General features: G+C 52.0%; 10 protein-coding genes across 10 annotated transcripts; 6 read left to right on the forward strand and 4 right to left on the reverse strand.

Moving 5' to 3' along the window:
* Positions 1-293: 293 nt before the first annotated feature.
* TGAM01_v209353 (hypothetical protein) lies at positions 294-1,280 on the forward strand (the record flags this gene model as incomplete). The annotated part of the gene is made up of 4 exons (XM_018805827.1): positions 294-370; positions 437-506; positions 564-711; positions 769-1,280. 4 exons carry the CDS (start codon positions 294-296, stop codon positions 1,278-1,280), a joined length of 807 nt encoding a protein of 268 aa, XP_018661017.1.
* A 521-nt stretch (positions 1,281-1,801) lies between these two features.
* Positions 1,802-2,873, forward strand: TGAM01_v209354 (hypothetical protein; the record flags this gene model as incomplete). Its single annotated transcript, XM_018805826.1, has 2 exons — positions 1,802-1,929; positions 2,024-2,873. 2 exons carry the CDS (start codon positions 1,802-1,804, stop codon positions 2,871-2,873), a joined length of 978 nt encoding a protein of 325 aa, XP_018661016.1.
* Positions 2,874-3,009: 136 nt separating this feature from the next.
* Positions 3,010-4,477, reverse strand: TGAM01_v209355 (hypothetical protein; the record flags this gene model as incomplete). The annotated part of the gene is made up of 2 exons (XM_018805825.1): positions 3,010-3,485; positions 3,553-4,477. 2 exons carry the CDS (start codon positions 4,475-4,477, stop codon positions 3,010-3,012), a joined length of 1,401 nt encoding a protein of 466 aa, XP_018661015.1.
* A 687-nt stretch (positions 4,478-5,164) lies between these two features.
* Positions 5,165-8,850, forward strand: TGAM01_v209356 (valyl-tRNA synthetase; the record flags this gene model as incomplete). The annotated part of the gene is made up of 8 exons (XM_018805824.1): positions 5,165-5,195; positions 5,260-5,439; positions 5,496-6,128; positions 6,184-7,200; positions 7,253-7,712; positions 7,768-7,801; positions 7,856-8,387; positions 8,444-8,850. 8 exons carry the CDS (start codon positions 5,165-5,167, stop codon positions 8,848-8,850), a joined length of 3,294 nt encoding a protein of 1,097 aa, XP_018661014.1.
* Positions 8,851-9,119: 269 nt separating this feature from the next.
* TGAM01_v209357 (pre-mRNA-splicing ATP-dependent RNA helicase PRP28) lies at positions 9,120-11,294 on the reverse strand (the record flags this gene model as incomplete). The annotated part of the gene is made up of 1 exon (XM_018805823.1): positions 9,120-11,294. The coding sequence occupies one exon, from the start codon at positions 11,292-11,294 to the stop codon at positions 9,120-9,122; it is 2,175 nt and encodes a 724-aa protein (XP_018661013.1).
* Positions 11,295-11,701: 407 nt separating this feature from the next.
* On the forward strand, positions 11,702-12,309 carry TGAM01_v209358 (hypothetical protein; the record flags this gene model as incomplete). The annotated part of the gene is made up of 3 exons (XM_018805822.1): positions 11,702-12,081; positions 12,148-12,208; positions 12,274-12,309. The coding sequence occupies 3 exons, from the start codon at positions 11,702-11,704 to the stop codon at positions 12,307-12,309; spliced, it is 477 nt and encodes a 158-aa protein (XP_018661012.1).
* Positions 12,310-12,645: 336 nt separating this feature from the next.
* Positions 12,646-13,182, forward strand: TGAM01_v209360 (diphthamide biosynthesis protein 4; the record flags this gene model as incomplete). Its single annotated transcript, XM_018805821.1, has 1 exon — positions 12,646-13,182. One exon carries the CDS (start codon positions 12,646-12,648, stop codon positions 13,180-13,182), a length of 537 nt encoding a protein of 178 aa, XP_018661011.1.
* Positions 13,183-13,660: 478 nt separating this feature from the next.
* Positions 13,661-14,733, reverse strand: TGAM01_v209359 (hypothetical protein; the record flags this gene model as incomplete). The annotated part of the gene is made up of 5 exons (XM_018805820.1): positions 13,661-13,774; positions 13,834-13,904; positions 13,990-14,231; positions 14,304-14,610; positions 14,673-14,733. The coding sequence occupies 5 exons, from the start codon at positions 14,731-14,733 to the stop codon at positions 13,661-13,663; spliced, it is 795 nt and encodes a 264-aa protein (XP_018661010.1).
* A 3,530-nt stretch (positions 14,734-18,263) lies between these two features.
* TGAM01_v209361 (hypothetical protein) lies at positions 18,264-18,742 on the forward strand (the record flags this gene model as incomplete). Its single annotated transcript, XM_018805819.1, has 3 exons — positions 18,264-18,385; positions 18,488-18,619; positions 18,703-18,742. The coding sequence occupies 3 exons, from the start codon at positions 18,264-18,266 to the stop codon at positions 18,740-18,742; spliced, it is 294 nt and encodes a 97-aa protein (XP_018661009.1).
* Positions 18,743-19,159: 417 nt separating this feature from the next.
* Positions 19,160-21,308, reverse strand: TGAM01_v209362 (hypothetical protein; the record flags this gene model as incomplete). The annotated part of the gene is made up of 3 exons (XM_024550540.1): positions 19,160-19,348; positions 19,407-20,008; positions 20,603-21,308. The coding sequence occupies 3 exons, from the start codon at positions 21,306-21,308 to the stop codon at positions 19,160-19,162; spliced, it is 1,497 nt and encodes a 498-aa protein (XP_024404716.1).
* Positions 21,309-21,554: the final 246 nt, after the last annotated feature.

Raw genomic sequence — 21,554 nt, forward strand, 5'->3', positions numbered from 1 at the left:
GCAATCGACTTCGTCTGATGCTCTGCGCACTCCTTCGGTCAATCGAATCTCGGAGTTTTTGCCGATCCAGCAATGGATCTCACTGTAAACTTCCTCGCTAACCAGCTCTTGGGTCGACCGTACAGTCTAGTCGCAACGAACCTCGAAACCTAGACAGGTTGGTCATGAATCGGTGTATAACGCTTCCCATAGAGCCAATGCTGACCCAATTGTCACAGTGAATGGGTTCATGATCGATACGAAGAGAATAGTACAGTCACCTCCTTCCTACCTCTGCAGAAAACTTTCCTCCAATGAACTCGACTCATCGTTTCCCAGCCTATCGCAACAGCAGAGCAGCACCGCGTCGCAGGCGCGATTCCCCCAGCGGGTAAGTCGGTTTACATAGAAACGGAAAATCTACATCGCAATAAGTTGGTCTAATACCTATTCTTAGAGGAGATGCTCGCGGCGCCCGACTTCGCGTGGAGAATATCCACTACGACCTCACAGAGGAGGATCTCGATGTTTGTCCTACTCACAATTCAACTTCCCAAGGGGCACTTTGGCTGATTCTTTCATAGGAACTTTTCAGAAGAATTGGCCCTATTACGAAGTTACAACTGCGCTATGACCGCTCTGGTCGGTCTGAGGGCGTTGCCTTTGTCACATACGAAGACAAGGAAGACGCTGCTGAAGCCATCAAACAGTTTGATGGTGCAAACGCCAACGGTACGCTATCTTCCGTCGAACTTAGTATCATGGTTTTGCGACTAATATGATGTATAGGCCAGCCAATTCGGCTGACTGCGCTGTCAAGTGGTCCCTCTCGAAACCCGTTCGATACCGCCGTGATGCCAGGAAAGCCCCTGTCAGAACGTATTTCTGCTCCTGGTGGCAGGTCCCGATCCCTCTCCCCTCACCGAAGATACGACGAAGAAGACGCTGCTCGTAGAGGCATTGATCGATACGTTCCAGGTAGTGGTAGCCGTTCACGGAGTCCTATGCCGCCTCGTCGTGGCGCAGGAGGACGTCGCCCTGGTGCCCGCCGCGAAGGTGGAAGAGATCAGGATTCGGCTCGTGGCGGCCGAGGAGGCCGAGGAGGAGCAGCCCGTGCTGAGCGAACCAACACTCCTCGACCCAAGAAGACTCAAGAGGAACTAGATGCTGAGATGGAGGATTACTTCAATGCCCATGGTGGAGCTGCAGAGCCTGCCGCTTCTGCGGCAGGCTCTGCAGCTCCAGCAAGCGAAGCGGCCCCTGCGCCGGCTCACGTTGATGACATTGATATGATTGAGTAATAATCACGCATGGCAGAGGGGGTGTATTTCATGTGGGTGTTAGGATTCGACAGTATGGGACTATGTTTTAAAAAAAAAGCCATCTGAAGCATGGGAGACAGAGCATATATAATTCAGCATAGTGTGTTGTCATTACGAATGGATTGCTTTTCAGGTCGGGTTAAGATGTTTGATGCTACGAATACAACTGTCGAGATTTGATATGAACATGCCTTTCCACGTATCAATACGACATGCACTTTTGAAGTAGCGGGGGTTTTTCAAGAAACCCTCCTACAATTGATGCTGATTAGGAAATCTTGTAGTTGAATCCATACATCCATCATACGGCTCAATCTGGTTATTCACAATCTCACCGTTGGGGGCCATTGGCTAACAGGTAGATCCACCACAACGGTAGAGCGGCCCGGATATACACCATTCGTCAACCGCTTCGTTTAATACGCCATTTGTCAAGTTATGACCAGCAGGGTATAAGCATCATCCTCTCTTTCCTACACAAAAGCTCAATCTCACTAGGAATGGCTTCTTCAAGTCAGAGCACACCGACCAAAGTCGGCATTTTATCACTGGGTGATATGGGCGCTGGCATTGCCAGGCTCTTAATTGCTCATGGATTTCCCGTAGCTACCAACGGCCAGAATCGAAGGTACGTAAATGAAAATCGCAAGGGTCTATGATGAACCTGGATCTGAGTTAAGAGATGATGAGGGGTAATAGGAGCTAAATCTTTATTTCGCTAGCGAGGATACACTTGAGAGAGCCCGCAACGCCAAGGTTGAGCTGCTCTCGTCAGATTTAGAGCTCGTGCAGCAGTGCTCCGTCATCTTCTCGGTGGTGCCGCCGCGAGATGCTGAAGCCTCGGCCCAGCGAATCGTTGATGCGCTGTCAGGCGGTTCTCAAAAGGAAACGATTTACTATGTTGACCTAAACGCCGTGGCGCCCTCAACATGTAAGAGCATCGTGTCCTTGTTCGAAAAGGCGAGAGTGCCCGTCAAGTTCATCGACGCTTGCATCCTGGGTGGACCTCCCAGCCTTAAGAACCCCAGCGAAGAAGGCAAAGAGGCCGTGTGGGATCAGCCCAGCATTCCCATCTCGGGGCCTCACTCGCTCGCAGCCTTGCCGGATGGAGAAAGGCTCACGTCAGTCTTACAGCTGCGCTCGATTTCGCCCGAGATTGGCGCGGCCAGCGGTCTCAAGATGTGCTTTGCGTCGCTAACAAAGGGCTTCACGGCGCTGGTTACGCAGTCCTTTACGACGGCGCATCGCCTTGGGGTGACGGATGAGCTGAAGCGGGAGCTGGGTATCATGGTGCCGGCCATGTTGACGAGAGCAGAAAAGGGCGTTGTAGGGATGCCGCCAAAGGCCTATCGCTGGGTGAGAGAGATGGAGGAGATTTCCAAGACGTTCCATGAGGAGGGCCATTGGGATAGAACGGTGTTTGAGGGCATCGCTGGGATTTATAAAGCCGTCGCGGAAGATGGGGTTCTTGGACAAGAGAAGATTGGAAAGAGAAAGAGGGGGACCAGTATAGATGACGTTGCAGCTTTGATGGCCGAGGGGCTAGAAAGGAAGAAGAAGAAGACTGAGTAGGCTGTTGTGATGATACAAATTGATGAGCGGAATGAGAGGCGATATATACATGTATTAGATTAGATAGAAAGGGGTGGCCGCCTCATCACTCGATATATGATACAATGAATCTTCTCAAAACTATTCATACACCTTTTCAATGCTTCAGCCCTGCAAGTGCTATTGTTCCAACATCTGCCAGCTCATACGCGAGGTTTTCAAAAGCACCCATCTTGACCTCAGATTCTCTGCTGTACACTCTAGAGTGTGGCACGCTCAGCTTCGTCTCCTTACCACCCGGCAGCCCTTGCCCAGAGAGATAAATGGCCGAGTTTGAAAGCGCGCCAAAATGCTGTCCTATGAAGCCCTTTATCGGATCAGCTTCCTCGGGAACAGCAACATCTCCAGAAATGCCAAAGACAACTCCAGGCGTAAAGGGCTCCGCAGTATTCTCTGGCAGAGCCGGTGCAGACATGAAAAACTGAATCTGTGAGCCCTCGGGAGTGAAGCCTCCGCCATTCATCGACTGTATAAAGTTTTGCATTTCTTCTTCCTCTGAAAAAGAAAAGTGCGCGCGCTGAGGATCCAGAGACAACAGTCCCTTTTTGGCTCCCCATCCGCCGCCCCCGCTCACTAGATATCGGGATTAGCATACAAGTCTATCCTGAAAGAGGCTGCGCAGGAAACCAGAAACACGTACATATCTTGTACAAGCGACCGCCGTGGCTGTAAAGCAGCTTGAGATGTTGAGCTGTTTGTTCTACAGTTTCCCTGATATCCTCGACATCTGGCAGCGCCGTTATTGGCTCTGGAGCTTCCTCGAACCATTCTTCTAGCGCGCCTGATGCGTTAGGGTCAGGGGTAACCATTGCCCAGACTCCTACTGGGCCAGATAAAACGCCAGACGGGCCATTTTGCTTGTGAAGCTTGTTCACAATGTCTTCTAGTTCGGTAGATGCTGGAATAGTATTCCCATCAACCTCGATACCTCGAATGATGTTCCCAAAGCTTTCAGTCACAGTTCGCGGTTGAGTCAGTGGCATCAGAGGTGCCCACATATCAAGATGCGCCAGTGACTCGATATCATGGTCCAGCGAGACTTTCACAAACTGTGAGTGCTTTTCGGCCTGTTGGGTGAGTCGAGGCACACTATGGGCCAGGTCAAACTCAGATGTCAAGAGCGTGGACGGTCTGCTGTTGTGGAATGTAGTTCTGGCCAGGGGCAGCGTCACTGAGGGGTCTCCAAGGCTGAATGTCAACGCAGATACCGAATCTGCATCATCCTTGGACTTTGGCGGTAATGGCTGCCATAAATGCGGTAACATATGGTCCAAATGGCCTCGTAGAACTGATACTCCCTGGTGCGATCTAAGTGACCCTGTTGGAGCTGCAAGGTGGTCGACGACGGCACTTAGAACATGAAATTTCCCTAAATCTGCGGAACCGGCCATCAATTTGGCAAATTGGCCCATGATGTCAGCATTTTCAAGGTCCCTGGCAAAGCTTGGCGTCGTGAGGATGACTGCTGCGTTGTGGCCATCGGGATTATCCAAGATTTTCTTGCCTCTCACATTCTCAAAGAGCTCTCGGTAGCTGACCTGAAGAAAGAACAAGTTAATAATCATTATTTACTCTTTTCAGGAAATCATAAATTACGACTTTTTTGTTATCTGGCAAAGCGTATGTGAATCTTGTTTGACTAGTCCCTGAAATGCTTGAATATGACTTTCTAAAAAGAGATGAACTTCGCCGTGAAAGTGAGCTTCTCACAGCTTGTGAGGAGGCTCGAATGATCATCTTATAGAAGAGATAAAAGTTTCCGAGAGAGTATAGTGTTTCAAAGAATCAGAATTCGGCGATTACACCTTAAAATGATTATACAGCTTCACCAATTTAGGCAGGAGGAAATATCCATGGATATCAAAGGATCAAGTGTAAGCTTGAGAGCATCACCTAGCATACACTAGACCTGGAAACGGCACAAACCCGAAGATTTGTGGCGCACCGTGTGGCTGGACCGCTTATCGATTACTATCCAACCCCGCGACACCGCCACACCCCTCCAATTCGTGACTCAAATTTCAGATCGAAGGATCTTTATTGATGACTCTCTGCTTACATGCGGCTCGTTAAAGCTGGCTTACGCTGGTCTATTTAAAGTAAATATTGGCGCATAAGATTGACGAGGAGGCCAATTCACCATAGGGCTTCCCCGAATCCCATCCGGCACCACGTTTAGACTCGCGGCTCGAGCACTTCGAGTGCGGCCACTTAGACGTACATCACCTTTTGCTGCTATACCTGCTGCTACCATGGCGACAAACAGTGGACGAGGAAATCCCAGTATGTCTGCAGATGGATCTCTGAGATGTTCTTGAAGCATGTGGCTAACGCAGTTGATGTACAGTCGCGGCGGCCGAGGGTGTCGAGGAGAGAAATGCAGCTCCCCCCAACGTTTCTGGTGAGACCAAGCAAGAGATTGCTGCTTCAACTCAGTCTGCCACTCCTGGTGCTCATTCTTCAGGTCAAGATGCAGGTGCCGCGCCTGCTGCTCAGGGAGCTCCCAAAGTAAAGTCTGAGAAAGAACGTAAGAGATGGCCCTTAGCATTCCTCGGCGTCCACTTGTCTGATGTGCTGGTGTAGTGGAAAAAGAGCGAAAGAAGGCTGAGAAGGCCGCGAAGCTCGAAGCGAAAAAGGCCAGGGCTGCTGCTGCCGCTACGGCTCCTGTGAAGGAGAAGAAGGCGAAGAAGGAGAAGGTCGAGGAAGAGCCGCTGCCCGAATACGTCGAGGATACCCCCGTCGGCGAGAAGAAGCGCATTCGATCATTCGACGACCCTCACTTCAAGGCATACAACCCCGTCGCCGTCGAATCAGCCTGGTATACCTGGTGGGAGAAGGAAGGCTTCTTCAAGCCCGAGTTCAAGGCGGACGGAAACGTCAAAGATGAGGGAAGCTTCGTCATTGTTCACCCGCCCCCCAACGTCACCGGTAACCTGCATATGGGACATGCGCTGGGTGATTCGCTCCAGGATCTCATGATTCGATGGAACAGAATGCATGGCAAGACTACTCTGTGGCTTCCTGGATGTGATCACGCTGGTATCTCGACCCAGAGCGTCGTCGAGAACATGCTGTGGAGACGGAAACAGCAGACCAGACATGACCTCGGCCGAGAGAAGTTTGTTGAGACTGTCTGGGAGTGGAAGGAGGATTACCACAAGCGAATCAACAAGGCTCTGACTAGTCTGGGTAGCTCCTTTGACTGGAGTCGAGAGGGTGCGTATCAATCCGAGCCACTTGGGTGTAGATGCTTGTCTCTAACGTCACACAGCTTTCACCATGGACCCTAATTTGACAAAGGCCGTTATGGAAACGTTCGTTCAACTCCACGAAGAGGGCATTCTCTACCGTGCAAACAGACTTGTTAACTGGTGCACAAAATTGAATACCGCTCTTTCCAACCTGGAGGTCCAGAACAAGGAGCTCACTGGAAGAACTCTCCTCGATGTCCCTGGATATGACAAGAAGGTTGAGTTTGGTGTCATTGTCCACTTCAAGTACCCTATTGAGGGTAGCGATGAAACCGTCGAGGTCGCCACAACTCGTATTGAAACCATGCTGGGTGATACTGGTATTGCTGTCCACCCCAAGGATCCGAGATACACTCACCTTGTCGGCAAGAATGCTGTCCACCCATTCATCGAGGGCCGCAAGCTTCCCATCATCGCTGACGAGTACGTCGACATGGAGTTTGGAACTGGTGCCGTCAAGCTGACACCTGCTCACGACCCCAACGATTTCAACCTTGGCCAGAAGCACAACCTGGAGTTCATCAACATTCTCACAGACGACGGCTTGATGAACGAGAATGCCGGACCTTACAAGGGTCAGAAGCGCTTTGACGTTCGATATGCCATCCAGACCGCCCTCAAGGAGAAGAACCTGTATGTGGACAAGAAGGACAACCCCATGAAGGTTCCCCTGTGCGAAAAGTCCAAGGACATTATTGAGCCCATCATGAAGCCCCAGTGGTGGGTCAGAATGAAGGAGCTTGCTGAGCCCGCTCTTGCGGCCGTCCGAGAGGGGAAAATCAAGATTCGACCCGAGAGTGCTGAGAAGAGCTACTACCGCTGGCTTGAGGATATCAACGACTGGTGTATTAGCCGACAGCTGTGGTGGGGCCACAGATGCCCTGCCTACTTTGCCAGAATCGAAGGAGGCTCCGGCGACATCCCTGAGGAGAAGCTCTGGTTCGTTGGAAGGACCAGAGAAGAGGCTGAGAAGAAGGCTCAGGCGGCGCTGCCTGGCAAAACCTTTACCCTCGAGCAAGATGAGGATGTCCTTGACAGTAAGTTGAACCGATCCCTGTTGTAGTTTGCCGATACTAATCACATCGATAGCATGGTTCTCATCTGGTCTGTGGCCGTTCAGCACTTTGGGCTGGCCTGAGAAGACCATGGATCTTGATAAGCTGTTCCCTACGAGCGTCCTCGAGACGGGTTGGGATATTCTCTTCTTCTGGATTGCCAGAATGATCATGCTTAGCTTGAAGCTAACAGGAGATGTTCCCTTCAAGGAAGTTTACTGCCACAGTCTTGTCAGAGATTCGGAAGGACGAAAGATGAGCAAGAGTCTGGGCAACGTTGTCGACCCCCTGGACGTCATCGCCGGTATCAAACTAGAAGATCTTCACGAGAAGCTCAACCAGGGTAACCTGCACCCTAACGAAGTCCAGAAGGCCACCAAGTACCAGAAAACTGCTTTCCCTGATGGTATCCCCGAGTGTGGAGCTGATGCCCTCCGTTTCACTATGATCAACGCTACAACCGGTGGTGGTGATATCAACTTGGAGGTCAAGATGTAAGCAACGTGCTGCTTCGATGCTGTCTTTCAGTCCAACTAACCATTTGATTAGTATCCACGGCTACCGAAAGTTCTGTAACAAGATTGTACGTCATAGAGCTGTCAACAATTTCTTTTAGTCGTGCTAACGTCGATTCCAGTTCCAAGCAACCAAGTATGTTCTGGGAAGTCTGCCCAAGGACTTTGTCCCCTCAAAAACGGGCGCTGTGCCTGGCAAGACCTTGGCAGAGAGATGGATTCTGCACAAGATGAACCAAGCTGCCAAGGAGATCAACATCGCCATTGCCGACCGCGAGTTCTCGAAATCCACCATCATCGTTTACCGTTACTGGTACAACGAACTCTGTGATGTGTACATTGAAAACTCCAAGGCCATTATCCGCGATGGTACCGAAGAGGAGCGCAACTCTGCTATCCAGACCCTGTACACTGCTTTGGAGGGAGCCTTGACAATGATCCACCCCTACATGCCCTTCATCACCGAGGAAATGTGGCAGAGAATGCCCCGACGACCTAGCGATGAGACCAAGTCCATCATGGTTGCCAAGTACCCCACCTACAACGCCGTCCTCGACGACCCGGCATCAGAGGCTGCCTATGAGCTTGTCCTCGACAGCGCCAAGGCTTCGCGATCACTCATGTCAGAGTATGCCATCAAGGAGGATGCAGAGAGTAAGTGACATCTCACAATTAGCTATTGTGTTCCTCAACTAACATGAAATCAAAAGTCATCATCCAGGCGTACAACGCAGAGTCCCTCAAGACCTGCCAGAACGAGGTTTCTTCCATCAAGTCCCTCAGTGGCAAGGCCGTCAAGACTGTGGAAGTCGTTGGCCCTGACGCTCCCAGACCCCTTGGCAGCGTTGCTTACCCGGTTTCCACTGCCGCTTCCGTTTTCCTGCACGTCAAGGGCCGTGTAGACATGGATGCTGAGATTTCGAAAGCCCAGAAGAAGCTCGACAAGGCCTCCGCCGTTATTCAGAAGCAGGAGAAACTTCTTGCCGACCCTGGATACAAGGAGAAGGTGTCTGTGGCCGTTCAGGAAACTGAACAAAAGAGATTGGCCGATGCCAAGCAGGAGAAGCACAGCTTGGAGGAGACGATTAAGCAGTTTGAGCAGCTGAAGTTGGAGTAGACGACACGGGATCATATATCAAAAAAGAAATTTGTAGCCTGGGATTTATAATAAGGCTATATATTACTCTCATGTAGACAGAAACAAAAGTAAGGGGCCTCTAGAGTACATGATAAGAGAATAAAACACAGGTGTTAAAGAGAAGTACAATATCATTTTTGCCTAGTGATCAATTGCAGTCCAAAACTCCCCCTTTTGCGTAAAACGCCTATATATATATATCTCCCTCTAATGCAGCCATGGTCTACACGGCACTGTTATAATCAAAATTACCAGGTTCCCTTGCCGCCTCCTCCTTTGCTACCCTCAGAAGCGGCAGCTTCATCCTTCTTGCCAGCTCCGCCGCGAACTGGCCTCGACTGCGCTGCTTCATGCCTCCTAAGTTCGTCCGGTAGCTTGGAGATGGAGCTCTTGCTCAGGATCTGCTTGAGATCGTACAGGACATCCGAGTCCTCGTTGCCCAAGAAGGTAATAGCCACACCACTCTTTCCAGCACGACCAGTACGACCGATACGATGAGTGTAGCTCTCAATGTTGGTGGCCATGTTGAAGTTGATGACGAGAGAGACGTCCGGCACATCGATACCACGACCGGCAAGATCCGTAGCGACGAGGACTTGGGTCTGGCCCGAGCGGACGGATGCCAGAGCGGCCTCTCGCTGCTCCTGCGTCTTGGAGCCGTGCAGCGTGACGACGGACCAGCCCATGGACTTGATGTCGCGGGCGACGGCGTCGCAGTTGCGCTTGATGTTGACGAAGACGATGATGGGCGGCGCGTAGGCGGCCGAGCCGAGGATCTCCTGAAGGCGCTTCTTGCGCCTGTCCTCGCCGGATATGAACTCGACGCGCTGCTCGACAGTGTCGACGGCTTCGCCTGCGTTACCGATTGTCACAATGGCAGGGCGGCGGAGATACTTTTTAGCAATCTTTTCGACCAAGGGAGGCATGGTGGCCGTGTACATCATGGTCTGTCTGTAACGGTCTTTACCTACGTAGCGCTTCATGAGCTGTGCGTTTTCGGCCTCGTCCGTGTCCGGCTTCTCGTTGGTAACGGGCAAAGCGTCGAGGATCTTGTTGACCGAGTCTTCGAAACCGAGGTCAATCATGCGATCGGCCTCGTCCATGATGATGTAGCAGCACTGCACCAGCACGAGCAGTCTTCGCTCGATGCAGTCCACGAGACGACCCGGCGTGGCGACGATGATCTCGGCGCCGTTGCGGAGGGCAAAGACTTGCTCTTCGAGGGAGTGGCCACCGACGATGCTGACACACCTGAAGCCGAGCGGCTCGGCGAACTTCCTGGCCTCGGTCTCGATCTGCTGCACCAGTTCACGGGTCGGGGCGATGATGAGCGCATACGGGCCGTCGTTCTTGTTGGCTTCTGTGAGGGGCGGCAGGTCGGAGATGTACACCAGCAGGGGCAGCAGGAACGCAGCTGTTTTACCGGAACCCGTGACGGCAACACCAATAAGGTCGCGGGCCTGCAAAGCAATGGGGATGGCCGCCCGCTGAATGGCAGAAGGCTCTTTGTAGCCGACCTTGTCGACAATGTCAAGCAGCCGCCGCGGCAGTCCGGACTCTTCCCAGCTGCGCATCGGGTTCGGAATGGCGCCGCCCTTTGTAGCAATGCCAAAGTCCTCCTTGAAGATGCGCCAGTCTCGCTCCCGCATCTCGTTGAGGTCCTTGTCCGACCAGTGCCGTCCCAGGCCCGTCCGTTCCGCCCTCTCCTTTGCCCTGGCGCGCGCTCTATAAAAGTCTTCCATGATGCCCTTTGCTCGTTCCTTTCCGTGCTCGATATCGCGCTGCTCAATCATCCGAGCTCGCTTGCGCGCCCGCTGCTCGGCCTCTTCGTCGAACTCGCCACCAACGCCCGCCAGTGAGCCGCCTCTGTTGACGCTCTGGCTCGCGTATAGCGGGTCGTTGTCTCTGGATGTGTCCTCTTCGGCATCCCATTCAAAGTTGAATTTCTTTTCCGTCGTCCGCATGCGCTTCTTCTTAGCCGAAAAGCTGGACTGCTTGTTGACTTCCGGCCCGAGGTATCGCGACCGGAGCAGCGAATCTTCAATTTCCGCCGCCGAGCGCTTGGCGTTTTCAGCTTTTGAGTTCTTTTTCCCATCTCTTCCTTCTCGTCCATCTCGTCCATCGCGCCCTCTGCCGCCACCAGACACCTGGTTCATCGCTCTGGGGCCCGTAGGAGGCGCGACGGCGCCGTTGGGGACGCCGTTTGAGACTGGCAGGCCATTTGCGCGGGCTTCCCATTTCTTCTCTTCCTCTCGTCGTCTTTGTGACTCGTCAACTGTCTTGCGCTGCTTTTCTTGTTCCTCCTGCTTTGCCTTCTCGGCCGCTAGTCGCTCGCGTTGGGCCTTGGGGATGAATCTGGGTTTGGCGGCAGCAGCATCGGCCGCCTTCTTTTGTCGTAGGATCTCCTCCACATCGAGAGGCATCTCGATTTTGACGCTTTTATGCAATATTTGTGTGTCTAATAAAATAATAAATGAAAATCTTGCTCTAGATAATTGTCGTCGAGGATTATTTTAGCGACGGTAATTGATTCATGAAAATGGATTGTGGCGAGGCATCCATCTTCGAGATCACAGGCAAGGCTATGAACTACGGGGAGTTAAAGACCCACTTGAGCCGCCATGACCAATGAAAAGCTTCTATCTTGGCGGGCCATTTTAGCGGGCGCTCAGCCTTGGGAATCTCGAATTCGATCAAATTGGGAACCTCGAAAAAGAACCTCCCCGCGATAGCCTCAATTCAGCGGAAGATCAGCCCTTGTCTTTCCCTGCCATCTCTTCACCTCTCGATCCAAGTCAATGCTAGGGCCTGGACCTTCATCGCATCATCCATGGCCTCACCATCAAATCTCGTCCAGCTCGCAAAGAGCCTGCCGGAGCCTCTGCAGCGCTTCTTTGCCCGCTGGCCGCCAGCAGCGCTCGTTGCTCCCGGCACACACCCGACGCCTTTCCAAGAGCAGCGACCGAACCCTTTCCGATTCTACAAGCACCCCGTCACCGGACGATGGCAGGACCCGGTCTATTCCCAGAGGAGGCAGATGCAGCTCGTGAAGCTGGCGCGAGAGCACGGCGTTGAGGAGCTGCTGCCCCAGACAAACAAGGGCACAGAGTACCAGTTGGCTCAGCGTGTTGAGCATGGTTTGAGAGTAAAGGGTACTGGTGTGGGACAGAAGGTCAAGGGTCATATCCACGAACGACACATGATTGCAAAGTACGTTTGTTCATATTCTCTCTCTCTCTCTCTTCACATATCGTGACTAACAAATTTCTCGTTTAGGATGGAACAGAGGAGGAAAGCCATGCTGGAGATGCCAAAGCTTATCCGAGCCTGGAAGAGTGTAAGCACAAAATCTCTCCATCTCTTTATACCCGTTATTATAGCTAATCTTGGTAAAAACAACAGGTCGGGAAGAGGAACTGGACAAAGTTCCCGAAATAAACAAAGTGACGCAGAAACCTCTTTATTTTATCCTGGCGAGCCTGTACATACGCCGTGTAATTCTATGTACAACAATGAGAAACGAAATATTTGGATTCACTCTGTTTCCCTTTTCATTGCTACGTATTTGCCGTGGTCAATTGCGAATTTCGAGTATCAAAAGCTCAACAACATCACGTGATTCCAATGTCTAAATTTGCCGCCTCAAAATATCTTCAAGTAAAAGCACTCCAAACTCACGTTCATAGTATGAATAAATCCACATAAACGTCATCTCTCATGTCACCATATTTTTTCTGAGTATACCTCCTCAGAATAAATCATCCTCTCAAAATCATGGCCCTCACATCGCCATCTCACTACGACGTCCTCGGCCTCACCCCCACAATCCTCAGCTCCCAGCCTGACCCCTCCACACTCTTAAAACAGGCCTATCGCCGAGCTCTTCTGCGGCATCATCCAGACAAGGCCGCATCCTCATCTACATCTTCAACATCAGCCTCTCTACCGTCTCACTCGAGATCCTCAAACTCTCAGCTCTACACAATCGACCAAATCACACAAGCCTTCACAATCCTCTCATCACCTCATCAGCGCAGTACTTACGACGCAGGCCTGCGTCTTTCCAGAGCAAACGCTGGTGAATCACAGGCCCCTTTTCAGACAGGTATTGAAAACGTGGATTTGGATGATTTGCCGTTTGACGAAGAGGGCGAGCGTTGGTATAGATCCTGTCGCTGCGGCAATAACCATGGATACGCCTTTCAAGAGTCAGATTTAGAGGAGGTTGAGCACGAAGGGGTACTCATGGTTGGCTGCCAAGATTGCAGCCTTTGGCTCAAAGTCCATTTTGCCGTTGTGGAAGATGCATAAGATGAGAATCATACATCGGCATCAGATCAGAAAGAGTCAAGCTGACCAGCTCGTGGTGTCGCTAAAAGGGGGGGAGAGAGTATAATCTGGGAACACATGGGAATGTTGGGCAGAATTGTGTTTAAGCAAGGCGCATCTAGGAGCGAAATGGTTGAATTTTAAAGAGAAAACAGAGGCGTTCTGGTTCATATAATATAATATTAAAAAAGCAATTTTAGTAGTTTTTATTTGTCCAGACGGCTACGCATCAAGAGTCTAAAAGCAGAACCTCCAATATGCTCTTCTTCTTCATCCTCCCTGCCAGTCCGTAAGAGGGGGAACCAAATCGATTCCTTCCCGAAAGTAGTTTGCGTGTTTTACCTAAAACGATGCCGAAGCTCTTGATCAAAAACGAAGTCTTCCATCCACACCGTAGACACCAGCCCATCCGATAACAAAGCGACCCAAGCCAAGAGATTTATACCGCGCTCCCCTGAATTTACTCAGCCTTGGGCTCTTCGGCGGCGGGAGCAGCGGCCTCAGCAGGGGTCTCCTCCTTAGCGGGGGCATCAGCCTGGCCGGAGGTCTCGGCCTCGGAGGAGGTCCAGAGGGTCTTTGATTGAGTTAGCAAAAGGAACGTTACCAGTTAATGGAAATAGAGTATGTACGTACGAGGTTGTCACGGAGCAGCTGCATGATGAGAGTGGAGTCCTTGTAGCTCTCCTCGCTGAGGGTATCGAGCTCTGTAATGGGTGTGTTAGCAAAAATGACAGTTACTAACCGCCAATGACGCTGGCACGTCCTCAGCAAGTTTAAAAAGAGACTTACCAGCGATAGCATCGTCAAAGGCCTGCTTGGCGAGGTGGCAAGCCTGGTCGGGGGCGTTGAGGATCTCGTAGTAGAAGACGGAGAAGTTGAGGGCAAGACCAAGGCGGATGGGGTGGGTGGGAGGCAGCTCAGTCTGGGCAACCTCGGTGGCAGCCTTGTAAGCCTCGAGGGACTTGTCGGCAGAGTCCTTGCGGCGGTCGCCAATGGCGAACTCGGCGAGGTAACGGTGGTAGTCACCCTTCCTGTAGCGAGTGAAAAAAGAAAAATTAGCTCAACACGTCATGCTACGGCTTTGGATGACTTGGCGTGCGCACATCTTGTGGTAGAAGACCTTGGACTCGCCAGACTTGGCAGAGGGGATCAGGTGCTGGTCAAGAACGTCGAGGATGTCGTCGCAGATCTTGGCAAGCTCGTTCTCGATCTTCTGGCGGTACTCCTTGATAAGGGTGACCTGGGAAGAGTTGCCCTTAGACTCCTCCTTTTGCTCGATAGAAGTGACTATTCTCCAAGAGGCGCGGCGAGCACCAATGACGTTCTTGTAGGCGACGGAGAGAAGGTTGCGCTCCTCGACGGTCAGGTCGCGGTCCTCGGAGGCGACGATCTTCATGTTCTCAACCATCTCTATAGGCTGTCAGCGCAATCGGTCCATCGAATAGGGACGGAGATATCAGCGAGCAACGAACCCTCATATCGCTCAGCCTGCTCGGCGAGCTTGGCCAGGTAAACAGCATCTTCGTGACCCATTTTGACGGTAGATTTTTGAACTTTTTTTTGTTGGTTTTTTGGAGCAGCTGTTCTCAGTCGGTTAGCAAGATGTACGCGTCCCCAGGTGGCGGCGTAACGCAATAGGCGTGGGTTCGTTTAGGAGTCTGAACAAAGGGATATGCAAATGGAAGATGATGGATGAAAATCGCGGATGGGAGAAAAATCCGGGTTTTAGGAGCAAGGCAGCAGCCACAGCCTCGTCGAGGCAGAAACGTGAATCTTTGCGCAAGAAAAGCACCGTGGCAGGAACAAGTGCCGCAGGGCTGACTTTACGACAAGGCCCCAAGTGAGGCTTGTTCCCCCGCTCCTAAACCCCACCAAAGGGGGTTTCGAGAGCAGCAATGAATGCGCCAGCTACCGCGACAGGCACGCAGGCCTCCAATCGACAGAGGCGAGGCGGCCGACGAGCGCTGATACAATCGCAAAGCAGAGGCCCGGCTGTCCCAACGCGACTGAGGCCCCTCGAAGCGCTGCTGTGCTGAGCCAGGGGTGGTGCCAGGCCATGACGAAAGCGATGAGGGGCGCGCGCCATCCCATAAGGCGCTCACATACCGAACTGCGGGAATGCTGCCAGGCGGCAGCTGGGAGGAATATGGGCTGCTGTCGGGGGGAGAAGAGGGCAGGGACGGCGATTTCAGCAGGATGCACGGGGAGTGGGAGATACGTACGGTCGATGGGACGCGGTTCAGAGAAAGGGGGTATTTGTTGTTTCGTTGAGAGAAGAAAGGAAAAGAAAGGGCAAGGTTAGAGAGAGCTGTAGATGAGGGTCCCGAGCAGCCAGCGCATTGGCTTTAACATTGGGAGCGGCTTTTGCGCTGGTCTCACGTGCCGTACAGGAGCCTGGCGCCTCACCCTTTTCAGGGCACCGGGGGGGCCAGGACGGTCGGGTACAAGGAGATACCTGGCGCTAGCTCAGACGCTCTGCAGCGACGGGGCCTCTAGCACGCTTTAGCACGGCTGGCCGCACTGACTCAGCTGGGCAATTTGTAGACTGCAGGTACCCAGCCCTCCAACCATCACGTCAGAGCAATTATCGTGCCTTACATCCCTGTGCTGGGCCTAACGACGCAGCGGGTACCTACGAGTAGATGAACTGCTAATGCACCTCGCGGGTGGCGTTGACGTAGGTCTGAATTGGCTGCAAGGCAGTTGGAGACGCAGCCGTTGGGCTTTGACGTCGTCATCACCATCTGGCCCTGCTAAGTAAGTCCCTGTTTGCTGTGCCTTGATTGCTCGTGATTCGGTCCAAAGCCACCACTTTCCACGTTTTTTTGTGATAGTGACTGGGTGCCCAACGTTGTTGTCACCAATTCGCATTCACTCTTTAATCATTACCGATGCATGTACCCCCGTTCAATCGCAGCACTGATGCGAAGTGATATCTTTCACGGCCTAGGCTGAGTGTTGCGAACAGCAGCGACAATGTCTGGCTTTGAAGTCGACTTGACTCTCATATTCAGTGCATCATTAGGCTCTTGTTCCCTAGTTTTATTTTGGTGGCAAGCTGGTACGAACCCGAAAGAAGAATGAACTTGGGATTCTGTCGCGCGATACATACAGGATTAGGTACTCGGAGAGCATGGGCACAGGCATCCTAGATTCAATCTCCTTTCACGGAACGTTCGTCCAGCTTGCTTTCTCAACTCCAGGCCGCTCTGAGCTGAAGCTAATCTCATTGGTTCGGATCGTAGCAGGTAATATGAGTTGATTTACCTTCACTCATACTCCCTATTACCCATCCCCCAGATCTACGACGAGATCTTCTGATCTGCCGGCTCTTGCTCTTGTTTTAGCGATAATTATCCTGATGTCTCTCGTTGAGGAACCATTGCATAGCAGACTCAAATGCGCCTCATTTGGGCTACGTACGGAGTAATAGTAACTAACCAGTAGTATTTCTAGAAATGTTTGCTCAGTAGATATTTATTTCTATGTTATTATCCAGCAGCCCAGCTGTGGCCAAAGAGGCAATCGGTCAAATAAATGTAATTTTATGGCATTAGCCACAACTGCGGTTGACAACGAAGCCGGGGTGCTGGACAATTGGTTCATTTTTTCCATCTCTTATACGAGCAATAGCATGCCAAAACAAAACCCAATACCAGGGAGCTGTTCACTTTCACATTGTTGAATATCGTATAAAAGTACTAACAACGGGCGCGATACTCAGAGCGGACTTATAGGAGGACGCCCTATCAATCGAGTATACACATAACCTTCCCCCCCACCCATGTATCAATCTTAACATGAACTCATACACGGCCGCGTTGAGTGGACCAGGATAACTCTAGGTACGTATCAAGTTCTGCATGCGTTTAAATCTCATGAATATCGAAATAGCCAGTGGAGATAGTCGGAGTTTGCCATCCCTGTTGGATAGGATCGCCCAGATCAGGCACAAGAAGGCATTACCAGAGCATGCTAGCTTTGGGTCTTAGGATACGGATACAGCCGCTCCAAGATATTCCTTGCGCTGCTAGGCTTGGGTATATGTGCCCAGCCTAGGCAATCTGTCATATAAAAGGCGAAAACCCCAAGAAGGATGTTTCCCTCTTGGCGCTGTTCTAGCGGCGCATTCTCCCCATGTTATACTTCAATAAGCTCTGCCTACCCGGGATACTACCGCAGATAATCGACCAAACAATTCAATGTTCCTCATGCTAGTTGATTACTTGTGCAGTGGTGTGTTTCAACCATATTCAGTCTTGCGCATATCCAGATACTCGCCCTCGAAAGTTAATTCAGTTTACCCGCACATGGCCATCTGCGCCAACATCTCCCGACGCCTTTAGTCATGCGCCCCACGATTCATCGTTGCTTCCGATCAGTCCACCAGAGCATATCGTGATGCACAGTGCTTGATTTTGAAATTTAGCCTTCCCTAAATATTCATGACAATGGATTAATCACGTAAAACTTTCTCTGAGAGAACTTTGTCGTGAGCTCATCACAAGCTTGTCTCTGGTGCCCACTCTGTGAATAGCGTCGTTGTAGAAGACCGAGTATTGTTCGCATATGCTTCCAAGACTAATACCTAGGTAGGTACTAGCAGTATTACATACAATTGATAACAGCTTTGAAAGCTCCCATTTTAATCGACACTTTACAATTTCGTCCCCCCTGCACGAAATTGCGATTCCAATCGCAATTCTGCCAAGTTCTCTCTTCTCCCCACATGCCAAACTACTAACAATCTCCATCGAACCACTTTCGCTGTCCCCAATCCGAAATAGTGGGCGGCTTCGATGACGCTCGCCTTTCAGCCCCTCACACCACTCCTAAAGGAAGCTCTGCTGTGCTGCTGCTGCTGCAATTAGCATTCCATACTAGCTCCATTGGCGCATTCGCTCCTCAGGCCAGCACCTCGGACAAAAGCTCTAACCAATTGCTGCTGCAGGCACCGTTCCGTTCCCGTTTATAACCTCAATCCTTCCCTCCTCCACATCTTGAATCTCTTCTTCTCCAAAACAACACCTCCACGACCACCTCCCTCTCTCACAAACATCAAGATGCTCCGCACCACCCTCACCAAGACGGCCGTCTTCCGTCCCATGCGCGCTGCCTTCAGCACCACTGCTCGAGCCATGGGCGAAGGCGACACTGGTGCTCCTCCCAAGACCGGCGGCTCAGGGTAAGTGAAAGAATAAAGCTTCAATCCGTATTTCAATTGCGATATTTTTTTTTTTTTTTATTATCTAGTCATCATATGTCTAACTGCTTTGCGACTTTACAGTGACGCCTTCCAGCGCCGTGAGCGGGCCTCGGAGGAGTACGCCATCCGCCAGCGCGAGAAGGAAAAGCTCGTCGAGCTCAGGAAGAAGCTCACTGAGCAGCAAGAGCACCTCGATCGCCTTGCCAAGCACATGTATGCGCAACACGAGTCCTCGTAACCCCCTCTCAATTCAAGTTAGGACGGCACCGCTAATGAAGCCATTGCTACTTTTTTAGCGATGAGATTACCAAGGAGCAGGGCGGCGAGCAGAACTAAGGAGGACGGAAAACGCCTCAAAAGATAAATTAAAACTTAATAAGAGAAAAAGGAAAAAAATTACTCAACGCATGTCAGCCCATTCGCTGAGCTGAGCTGTTCAAGCCAAAGTCCGTGAACAACAGCTGCCCTGGGTTGAGCTGCGCTACATGTTTGTCTTAATATGCTTGCGTATTTTCTTTGCCCTTGTTGCCGTCTAAGGTACTATACAGCTACATGACTCTTCTCCCCCTCACAGAAACAACCGAATATATAAAGGAAATAAAAAAAAACAAGAGCTACTCCAATGTTGTTGTGTCCACCAGATGCATGTCCCTCAATCGGTCGTGCGTGTGAAAGACCTTTATTAGATTCATTCTTCCCTGATGCCATCCCAAAACTCCAATTTCAATCATCAATGCCTCGTAATTAGGTACATCACCTCCGTCCCATGTAAGATCTGTAGAAGCTCTCCGCCACGTCGCTCTCTCCGCTACCGTAGTGGCTACCCAGGTTGCTGCTCGACTTTTGCGCGGCCGAGACCTTGGCCTGTAGAGCTGAGGCGTTGGCGTCAATCCATTGCAATTGAGTAAGATGGCCGTTCAGTACGCGAACAATCTGGCTCAGCTGCATTATCGTGTTAGCATATAGGTCTTGTCAATATTTTGCAAATGGTAAAACTTACTGGATCCTCAGCCTTGGCTCCCTTGCTCAGTGTTCCAGAAATTTCGTTAATCTCCTTGACCATCTTGGACAGGTCTCGCGACTTCTCATCGAGTTGCTGTGTGAGCTTCTCCGCTAGCTTATAGGTGCGCTCACGCTCCTGGTCCGGTCCTCCAAGCTGTTCACCAGGACCCATCTGCTTGGAAAACATGTCCTGGACCTCTGACTCGTATCGGTTCAACCAGGCCTCCAGCTCCTCCTGTTGGCTCTCCACAGCAGCGAGTTGGCGCTCAATCTCGTGGCTGGCTCGCTCCGCTTCAAATGTATCCAGATACAGTTTCTGAATCTTTTCACCATTGTCCACCAAATTTCTGTCCCAGTTGGACACGATAGTGGCTTGGTCCTTGAACTCCTTTTGGTATTTGGAAAGATCCGAGGCCCATCGAGTGACAATATCCTCCATCGTCTTATTCTTCAGCCGGGCCATCTGAGATGGAGGTCCATTGGTGGACGCGCCCAATGCGCTTGTAGTGGTTGTTTGGGCGGCGGGCTTCGCAGCATCTTTGTCACCAGCGGGCTTGGCTCCGAATAGGCCACCGGCAGCAGCAGTAGTCGTGCCGGCCGCTGGTGCGGCCGTTGTGGTAGCCGCGGTGGTAGCGGCAGGCTGAGGCGTGGTAGTACCGAACAGTGAGGTAGCAGGCTTGGAAGTCGCAGCAGGAGCTTGAGAAGTGGCGCCAAACAGGCCACCAGTTGTGGCAGTTGTTGTCGGAGCTGCTGAAGATGTAGTCGTAGCAGCAGCGCCAGCAGGCTTCAGACCAAAGAGACCTCCTGCAGCAGCAGGTGCCGGAGTAGATGCTGAAGCTGCAGAGGTTGTGGTAGGAGCAGCGGTACCAAAGAGGCCACCACCAGCTGCTGCTGCTGGGGCTGTAGTGGCGGCAGGTTTAGTTCCAAAAAGAGAATTTGTCGTTCCAGCACTGGCCGGCGCTGCGGCGGCTGTAGAAGCTGCAGGCTGCGCAGTACTAGCGGCGGTATTGCCAAAGAGTCCTCCAGCAGCCGGTTTGGCAGCGGGAGTAGTGGTAGCAGCAGGCTTAGCAGCTCCAAATAGTCCACTCGTGGCTGATTGGGCTCCACCGCCGAACAGTCCCGATCCTGATGTAGTGGCCGCAGGTTGCGTTGTCGCCGTCGAGGCAGCAGCAGGCTTAGCAGCTCCAAACAAACCGCCAGCAGCTGGAGCAGTGCTGGCAGCGGTTCCAAACAGATTGTTACCCGCAGGTTTGGCAGGGTTTGCGGGGGGTGCGCCGGCAGGCGTTGTCGATTGTCCGAATAATGGTCTGGCAGGTGTTGTCGCTCCAGCAGCAAGGGTCGGGGTAGTCGGTTGGGCAGCAGGAGCTGGTTTGTTTCCAAACAAGCCTAGAGATGGAGTTGTCGCAGTGCTTGGCGTCTGGCTGGCATTGGTTCCGAACAAGCCACCAGTCGAGGGAGTAGTCGATGCAGGTTTATTGCCAAACAGACCGCCAGCGGCTGGTGCTGCAGTGCTTGTTTTCGTGTTGCCAAATAGCCCACCTGCCGCCGGTGTGGTTGAGGCTGCTGTTGTAGTGGTCGCGCCGCCAAACAGGCCGCCTGTAGCCGGTGTGGTCGAGGCTCCTCCTCCAAATAGGCCCCCGGCAGAAGTGGTTGGAGTAGCAGATGAAGAAGCAGCAGCAGCTCCACCAAAGAGACCGCCAGCAGGCTTTGATGCAGCAGCGTTCTGGCCTCCAAAGAGGGATCCTGGAGGGTTGGTAGCAGGAGTGGTTGTTGCATTACCAAAGGAAAAGCTGGGCGCTCCAGACGTAGCAGCAGCATTGCCAAACAATCCTCCACTGGCCGGCGCAGTGCTGGTCGTGCTGTTGGGCGCGGCACCCGAAGAGTTCGGAGTTGAAAACATGGCGACTGGCGCGAGTTTGTCTTCTTTTTATCTGAATCGTCGGTCGCGAAAGGCGAGAGGCAGCAGCTTATGAAGAATTAGGTTCAGCAAGTTTCATGATAGCCCAAGGCTCGGCCAAGTTGAGAGAAAGGAATTGAGAACCGTAGCGGACTGCCGAAAGCTCGCCTTGGGATGGTTCGGAGCCGATGTCGAAGAAAACAAAAGATCGAGGCGGTCCAAGGCTGGTTGACCAGGTGCTTTTTTCGC

Source organism: Trichoderma gamsii (genome assembly GCF_001481775.2).
Source record: "Trichoderma gamsii strain T6085 chromosome Unknown Scaffold_45.2, whole genome shotgun sequence".
Classification (NCBI taxonomy): Eukaryota; Fungi; Ascomycota; class Sordariomycetes; order Hypocreales; family Hypocreaceae; genus Trichoderma; species Trichoderma gamsii.